Source organism: Columba livia, chromosome 8 (genome assembly GCF_036013475.1).
Source record: "Columba livia isolate bColLiv1 breed racing homer chromosome 8, bColLiv1.pat.W.v2, whole genome shotgun sequence".
Taxonomy (NCBI): Eukaryota; Metazoa; Chordata; class Aves; order Columbiformes; family Columbidae; genus Columba; species Columba livia.
The window spans coordinates 33940182-33949302 of record NC_088609.1 but is presented as its reverse complement, the minus strand read 5'-3'; the positions used below and the strand labels follow the sequence as shown (position 1 = coordinate 33949302).

At 46.5% G+C, this 9121-nt stretch overlaps 1 protein-coding gene across 1 annotated transcript; it reads left to right on the top strand.

The window, feature by feature from the left end:
* The first annotated feature begins 4634 nt into the window (after nt 1-4634).
* Nucleotides 4635-7464, top strand: LOC135580066 (olfactory receptor 14J1-like). Its single transcript, XM_065071367.1, has 3 exons — nt 4635-4668; nt 6579-7106; nt 7220-7464. The coding sequence occupies exons 1-3, from the start codon at nt 4635-4637 to the stop codon at nt 7462-7464; spliced, it is 807 nt and encodes a 268-aa protein (XP_064927439.1).
* Nucleotides 7465-9121: the final 1657 nt, after the last annotated feature.

Here is a 9121-nt window from a genome sequence, read left to right as displayed (position 1 = left end):
CCATGTCCACCATGGTCCATCCTGCACTGTCCCAGGCCTGTGGCTGTTTCCCCACAGGCTGCAGACACCCCATGCACTTCCCCACCTTGTTCTCAGCCCAGTGTGTCCCTACCTGTGCTGCCTCTCTCCATCCTCACCAGCTGTTCCTGGAAACACAAAGCCATGGCTGATCCAGAGTTCCTCTGAATGGCCACAGCACTGTGCTCAGAATGACATTTCTTTATCCTGAGCTCCACTCTGGACAACCAGAGCTGCAGCTTATGGTGGTTTTCCTTTCTCATGCTGTTTCCCACTAAAAAACCAAAACAACAAAAACAAACAAAGCACACAACAATCATCTTGGAAAGTGATTTTCAAGAGTTCTTGAGCCACTATTATCCTTTCCTGTCAATGTTTTACCCCAGCCAGCAACTAAGACCACAACTGCTGCTCACATACTCCCCCAACCTATGAAGTGGGATAGGGAAGACAACCGACGGGAAGGGAGAAACCCATGGGTTCAGAAAAAGCGTTTTAATAAGACAATAAGAATAGTATAATATACTACTACTATTACTGTATAGATAATTAAACTTTAAAAAATAAAATGAAATATAAAAAAATCAGATTAAATTAAATTAAGAAAATATACTCAGTGCATTCCCTCGTGTAACTCCAGTCACACAGAACAGCCAGTCCTGGAGAAGGGAGCACCTTGGTCCCAAACAGCCAATCCCAGCAAGAGAGAGCAAAAAGGCCCAAGGGCCAACTGCAAAGTGGCAGAACAGCAAAAAGCTCACTCAAAACTCCCAACAGAAGGGAACGTCCAAACAAAACTAACCAAAGTAGCTGGAACTAACTGAAGCAACCAGTCAGAAATGCCAGCTCCAGCTTTATACTGAGCATGACACTAATTGTAGGTGTGGGAATACAATGGAAGATTGGCAAGGAGGAGATTTGTAAATGCACTTAAGTAACTGTACCTGTGGTGTAGAAAAACACAAATCACACTAATTTTTGTTTAGCCTTGTATGCTTCACAAGTTGAGCCTGTGTCTTTATATAACATAGACTTGTGAAAGTCCTAAAGGCATCTTTTCAAACATCCCTGAAATTCCTGCTCTGTTGCACGAAAGTGTCAAAGCAATGTGGTAAACTGTGCCTGCATGAATCCCTGATATACAGGTGAAACCAGCAGGCCCTGGGATCCCGCCAGGACTGAGTTCTGCAGCACCTGCACTCTTGCTTGCGTCACATCTGCCCAGGTGCTCAGGTGCTTTTTTGGGGATCCCCCAGTTAGCGAGGTAAAGAAAATAAATTACACTTTGCATTTCATCTGCAGTTTGTGGTTGTTCCTGTGACCCGCCTGTGTCAGCTCACACATTTGGCACCATCAGCATCACCAGAAACAGCCACGCCATGGTTTGCAAAAAGGTCGGGGACTGGGTCGGCTGTGCTGGTGACTCCCTGTGTTCAGGGATGGCCCAGTACTGAGCGCTGGGTCCCCGTGGCCACTTTCCTGGATCAGTTGGCTCCAGCAGAGGCATGGCCTGAGACTGATAACAGGGCGGTGATTACCCCCCAGGCAATGGAAATGTCTCTGCATGTGTTGCCATGGAAAGCAGCACTGGATTCTTCTCACAAGTTAGCCAGCAGATGGGTTTGGTAATTATTTACCCATCTTAGAGGTCCTGACTGTGAAGCTATCACATTACAACATATCAATGGTTGTGCGCAGAAGTTTTGCCATCGTATGCTGAACCTGTCAAATATGTGTCATCCCTCAGAACCTGGTGTGCAATGCAAAAACGTATTAATTTGATGTGGCAGATGGGGATGGCTTATGCATCGTTTTTAGGATCCAATCTGGACAAAGTAGCAACAACAAGTGTCAAAATGCAGTTTTTGAGAGGAGTGCCTGCCTCACTAAAAGCCTTGACTACAGCAGCAGTGACAAATGCTACGGGTAATGTAGGTGCTCTAGTCAATTCCTTGGGGGAAATTTTGGCTGTAATTTTGGGACCCTCTGTTTAGGTGTTTAATAAAGGAAAGGCAGCAAAACAAAATGGAATTACAGCATGGGTTATGAGGACACAAATGTAGAATGGTCTTGTACAAGCTGGTATCCCACGGTCAGAAATAGATGGGATCAGAACATCAGACAAGTTTTGCCAACGGCAAAAGTTAATGCTTATGCAAAAAAGCTGACTGTCCCTAGCCCCATCACCTGCACTGTGCCCACTTCCACCTGCCAACTCAATACGAGATCAGTTTGCCTTTACCTGGCAACAAAAGCAATGTACTTTCCAAGTATTGCCTCAGGGATACGCAGAATCATAGAATGTCCTGATTTGGAAGGACCCACAGGATCATTGAGTCCAATTCCTGTCCCTGCACAGTTCACACCATGCGCCTGAGGACATTGTCCAGTCTCTTCTTGAACACTGTCAGGCTTGGGGCTGTGACAGCATCCAGCGTTCCAGCGTCCAGCACCCCCTGGGTGAAGAACCTTTTCTTCATGTCCAACTGGCCCTCCCCTGGCACATCTTCCTGCCATTCCCTCAGATTCTGTCATGACATCCCCAGCTCTTTAAGCAATCTTGGATGAATCTCATCAGGCCTCATCGACTTGCAGGGATCCAGCTGGAGTAGCAGATCCAGTACAAGTTCCGGATTGTTTGGGAGTTTGCCATTCTCACAGCTGTGGTTTTCTGGTCCAGGGTTATGGGGGCCCACAAGTCCATCATCAGTGTTGAAGACCAAGGTGAAGAAAGCACTAAACATCTCAGCTTTGTCTATGTCCCTGTTAATAAGGTGACTGTGCTCATCAAGTAATGAGCCAAAGTTATTTCTAGTTTGCTTTTTGCCCTTAATATATTTAAAAAGCTTTTTAAATTGCCCTTCACACTATTGAACAGCTTCAATTCTAATTGAGCTTTGGCAGCATGAATTTCCTCCTACAATAGCGAGCATCATTTCTGTAGTACCCCCATGTTGCCTGACAAACACACTCCCTCCAATTGCCACCAAACGATAGTAGCTAATGTTGTGCTCTGGTCAGGTACCATTTCTGGTTGCCATTATATTGATGATCATGGCAGTGTCACAACAAGAAACTGAAGTAGCTGTCAAATCAGTGAAATTTCATTTACAGGACCAAGGCCGGGCAACTAATCCAATGAAAACACAGGGCCCTAGTGCGACTGTACTACTTTTAGGAATAATTTGACATGGATAGCTTAGAGAAACACCAAAAAGTCCAGCAGTTTTCTGTACCAGCCACAGTAAAACAATTGCATACCTTTTGGGGACTTTTAGGGCATTGCAAAACTTGTATTCCTTTTATTTTCTGTGGAGGCGGATTCCCCTTGTGAAGGGTTACTAGAAGAGCACAATAAAGTGGATACATTTAAGTCACAAAACAATAGGGAAGTAAATAATATGGCCTCTGCCAAGCTGCATGCTCATGATCTAAATGTGCATATAGATCATGGACATCAATCAGCTTATAGTGCACATGCAGGGAACATGGCTCACAATCAAACCCCTTTGCTATTTTAGACTTGTAAAATACGCGCACACCTTTGTGCTACTTATACTCAGATACATTTAAGGGCATTTTGTAGGCCATGGGGAAAGATAAAACAGGGTCAGTGGGCCTTGCATACCTGTCAGGTTGATTATATCAGCCGCCTAATGTATCCAGGGGGTTGGAATTTGTACGCACTGCTGTGGATAGTGTCAGGACTAACTACAGGGGAAATGGTATTATTCACAGCAATGGATTGTGAAGTGGGACTGCAGCCTATTGATCTAGATGTAAAAATCCATATGACTCCAGAGAATGCTGTGTGGTTTTGTACCGTGACTTCTCTTCTTTTGTTACATCCTTTGCTAATGCCAGATTCTCAAGTTCTTGCATTTCAGGTATCTTCAGTGAACACCTGCGTTTTATCTAGAGGAGACAACACTGGAACAACGTTATTGGTGTCACAGACCCAACATCCAACTGAAGTCCAATCTGAAAAAGTGCAGACCACGACTTTCCAGTCTGTGTGGGCAATTAACACACAGCAGGTTGTTAAACCCAGAGTGATACCAGCTGACGGAGCTGGAGCAACAGTGTATGTATTACTGGAAGGTGACAAAACTCCTGTTGATTAACATAGATTTGTCCTGGTAAACTTAGATTTGTTCAGCCTCTACCCTAATCATTTGCCTTTAATGTTTAGAGAAATTAATGCCTGCAGATATCTTAACAATGTGTTTCACTATCATGACAACCCTCATAGTTGTATTACAGAATTGTGCTATGCTAAGGGGTTTTAACATTAATGTTTCGTATTGTTGTTTCTCTGAGTAGGTAGTGGCTGCAAATGCTGCTTTGCTTTTGAAGGTATGTCTTGCTTCAACACAGATGATGAACTAGCCAGCATGGAAGACAACATCTCACATCTTTGGAACTAATGCAGCAAGTGAAACAATCTACTGATAATGCCTGGCTGAATGACTCATTTAATTCCTTGATGAGTTGAATGGGACACCTGATTATTGTAGAACTTATGCATTATTGTAGAAATATGTTTTTTTCCCTTTTCTGTATGTGTTTATTGTGTACCTTTGTAAATTACCCTGTGCCACACCTCACAAGCCCAAATGAACAACTCTGGCTTTATCGGCCCCAGCAGAAGTGAGTTACAGGAGTGAGGGGGGTGGAACATATGGGAATGTAGTGCAAGGAGGAGGAGGAGGTTAGTTAAATGTAAATAGGCTCAAGTGAATTTCACCTGTCTGTAGAAAAAGCAGATACATCACACTAATTGTTTTACTGATCTTGTGTGTTTGATGAGTAGAACCTCTGTGTTAGTTTCTCTGTGAGAAACTCCAGGCGCCTTATCACTGACCTGCTCTGACCTGCCACAAGGAAACCTGGTACCGAGTGTCCAAGAGCCCATGTGTACAAAGGTTTTGCTTCAGAGCACGGACATGACATGGCCAAAGACTGATGAATGTCTCTCTAGATCTAGAAATATAAAAGCAGAATAAAATGCCTAAATCCCTTCAATGGAAGATATTCCTCCCCCAGCTTGGAGAAATCAGATCCTTTGCTATAACATTCCTGGTGTCCTGCCTAATGATGGGACAGAAAAAGATGATTCTCATACCAATTAATTTTCTGATACAAAAAACACAATGCTGGTAAGAAGTGTCTTTGCAGAGGAGAGAGAAACAATATCACTGATTACTTGAGGTTATTTGAAAGGATGTTCCCCTGGAGGCCCAGGGAAACCTGGGGGAGCCCAGAGGGGACAGAGAAAGGGACATCATGGGCTGCTCCTGTGCTGCTGAGCTGGGCTCGGCTCCTGGGACACAGGGAGCTCATGGCAGCAGCAGCGCTGCAGAGAGACAGCTCTGCCCAGGAGCAGCTCCTCTGCACAAGCAGCAGGGCTGAGGGCTCTGCCTGCAGCACCGAGGGCACAGGAGCTAGGCACAGAGAGGGAAACGCAGTCTGGGGTGGGAGGATGCTGAGAGGTCACTGGATGAGAAATCTTCACAACTATTAAGCCTGTGACTGCAGGGCATTGCATCTGCAAATCTTGGTAGGATCTCGGAAAGCTGTCACATTGCAGAGCCTGCGAGAGATGTAAGTACAGCTCTCAGAGATTCTCTGATCAGAGGAGAGGATGTGCTGCAGAGCAGGGATTGCCTTCTGCACTGTCAGAGTGACAAGACGTGAACGTTGCATTCTCCCCAGGGTGGCTATGGGGTGTAAATGTAAATGTGCAGGCAGGAGTGCCCAGGGATGTCCTGCAGAGCAGGGTCCCTGCACCCCAGGGCTGTGCCGGGCAGGGACTCTGCCGCCTGCCAGGGTCAGCGCTCAGCCTGCCCGGGAGAGCCCAGCAACACTGAGCCCGGAGTGTCCCTGGCTGGGAGGGCAGAGCTGAGATCCTGTTCATGTACAATGAGAGCGGTCAGTGGTTTGCAGATCAGCCCTTGGAAACCGTACTGCTCTGCTCTCAGCGGTGTCTAGTTTCTGCTCAGGGGAACATCTGGGGCTGATCGTCCTCCAGCTCAAAGAGGTGCTGGCACTGGGCAGCTGAGACCAGGACTGATGGACAGACCAGCTGTCCCCACTCTGCACTAAGGAACAGTCCCTTTGTCTGTCAGCGCCCACAAAGTTTCACTTGCAGTGAAAGCATCGTTAAAGCATTTTTGCCTTAACAGACAAACAAACAAAACCTCCTCAGCCGTGGTGGTGCAGTTGGAATAAAATAAACAGAACAAGATCTCTACAGCTCTGCTCTGCCTTTAAGTGAAATGGGAGAGACTGTGCTAAAATGGTCTTTGATATCACGAGTTGATATAATCTGAGACCACCCCATTTCTCTATTTTCCTGTTGCTGTAGGGCAGGACTGAATTCAGTATAGTCCACAACAAAGATGCCTCTTGCCAATAACACCGCCAGCCAGCACCAACCACAGCTCGTGAAAGGGACATGAACAGGGTAAGTCAGTCTAGGAGATTTCCATGAGAACCAAAATACATTTTGCTCAGAGAACTCTGCCCTAATTTCTCACTGCCTTTTCCTCATTGGACAGGTCCCCATGACCAGAAACAGCAAATGTCCAACAGCAGCTCCATCACCCAGTTCTTCCTCCTGCCGTTCACAGACACACGGGAGCTTCAGCTCTTGCCCTTCTGGCTCTTCCTGGACATCTACCTGGCTGCCCTCCTGAGCAACGGCCTCATCATCACCACCATAGCCTGGGACCAGCACCTCCACACCCCCATGTACTTTTTCCTCCCTAACCTCTCCCTCCTTGACCTGGGCTTCATCTCCACCACTCTCCCCAAGTCCATGGCCAATTCCCTCTGGAACACCAGGGCCATCTCCTACACAGGATGTGCTGCCCAAGTGTTTCTGGTTGTCTTTTTAGCTTCAGCAGAGTATTGGCTCCTCACCATCACGGCCTATGACCGCTACGTTGCTATCTGCAAACCCCTGCACTACAGGACCCTCCTGGGCAGCAGAGCTTGTGTCCACATGGCAGCAGCTGCCTGGGCCAGTGGGTTCCTCAATGCTCTGCTGCACACGGCCAATACATTTTCACTGCCACTTTGCCAAGGTAATACCGTTGAACAGCTCTCCGTGAACTTCCCCAGATCCTTAAGCTCTCCTGTTCAGATGCCTTTCTCAGGGAATTTAAACTTCTTGTTTTCAGTACTTTTGCCTTTTTAGGATGTTTCATTTTCATTGTGCTGTCCTATGTGCAGATCTTCAGGGCCGTGCTGAGGATCCCCTCTGAGCAGGGTCGGCACAGAGCCTTTTCCACGTGCCTCTCTCACCTGGCCGTGGTCTCCCTGTTTATCAGCACTGGCTTGTTTGCTTTCCTGAAATCCCCTTCCATCTCTTTGCTATCCCTCGATCTAATGCTGGCTGTTCTGTACTCATTGGTGCCTCCAACATTGAACCCCCTCATCTAAAGCCTGAGAAACCAGGAGCTCCAGAATGCAGTGTGGAAACTGATGCCTGGATGACTTCCAGAAGCTCTAGAGTGTCCATCTGTTTCAGTATATGACTCATAATGTAACTCAATACAGGTCCATCCTTTCTCATTAGTTTGTTGTTGTTGTCATTACTTTTGTGTTTGTGTTGTCTTTTGTTCTGCCTCTTTTTTTTTTAACTTTAATAATGTTATCCACAAAGGAACGTGGACAACCCATTTCAACTTCATTATCTACTTTGCTAGTGTGACCCTGTGACTATGTGAACATGGGGCTCTACTTTACTTTTAGTTTAAAAACAAAAATGTACCTGCAATGACTTGTCTTTCTGACTGATACCCAAGCATCTACAAAAGAACCAAAACTCCTTCCTCGCAAGTTCCCTACCAAGTGCTAGGGTAAAAGAGGGACCTAAAACCTTCCACAGCAAAAATGCAATGGGGCAGTCATGGAGGTGCCCTCCTACCAGGAATGGGGAATGTTCTCATCCCTTAGAAAATCCTTCTCTCCCTCATGGCCTGCATGGTGTTTTTGTTTGGGAAAACCCTCATTATTGTGCAGGTGGTGGCAAAACAGCATTTGCACATCCCCATGGACTTCTTCTTGGGGCATTTGTTCTCCATGGAGACCTCCTGCATATCCACTCCCCTATCCCAGCTGATTTGCAGCTTTGTGGCTGAGGACAGCACCATCTCTGCTCATCATTGTGTTAGTGCTGTTTCCTGCAACTTGTCCTTGTACAGAGTGCTCACTACTGGTGACCACATCCTGCAATCAGTACTGGGCTGTGTGTCATCCCCTGCCCTGTACAAGACTCATGACCTGGGACGTTTGTCTCCAGTGGGCAGACACACTAGGGCCTCCTCTGTCATCTACAGGAATCGTTTCAGTTGTGTCCTGGGTACAGTTCTGTGGTCCCAGCAGAGTTGACCACTTCTGTGATTTACCACATTGCTGGAGCTCTCACACAGTGACACGGTGACACTCAGGCTCTCTCTTTTCCTGACCTGCTTTTTAGATCACATTCTCCTCTTCATGTTCACAAGGTTATCCTCTGTGTGCATCAGAACTCTGTGGGTAAGCAGAAGAGATTTATCACCTGTTCCTCTCTCCTCACCAGTGCTGCTGTTTTCTACAACACCCTAATTCTTGTCTCTGTGATACCCACAACAGCCCTCTTGAATAGTTTAACAAAGCCCATCCTCATGCTCCTTTTCAATCCCCCCATCTACAGCCTGAGGACCAGAAAGTTTGCAGAGAGGGAGCCACTTAAAAAATGCTCAGGTAAGCTGTGAGTGGCACAGAGGCCCCATTGGAGTCACGGGCACACAGGAAGAATTCACTTCTGATTCTCTTCCAAACAGTGCCTGATGAGCTAGACAGGTATTTACTGTACCCCTTGCACTCCCCTGGAACTGTGAGATATGGAGAAAACTTTTGGTGTATGAAGGGCCAGAGAGGTGCTATTAGAGCTGGCTGCAGTCATTGTGAGATCTCTCTCAAACATCTTGGAAAAATCTAGAGAGAGCAGGGAGATTCCAGGATCCTCAGAAAAGGCAAATGACAAACCCAGCTTCCAGAAGGACAAGAAAGAAGACTGGGACTATTACATGTAGATGAGCTTCACCTCATTCCT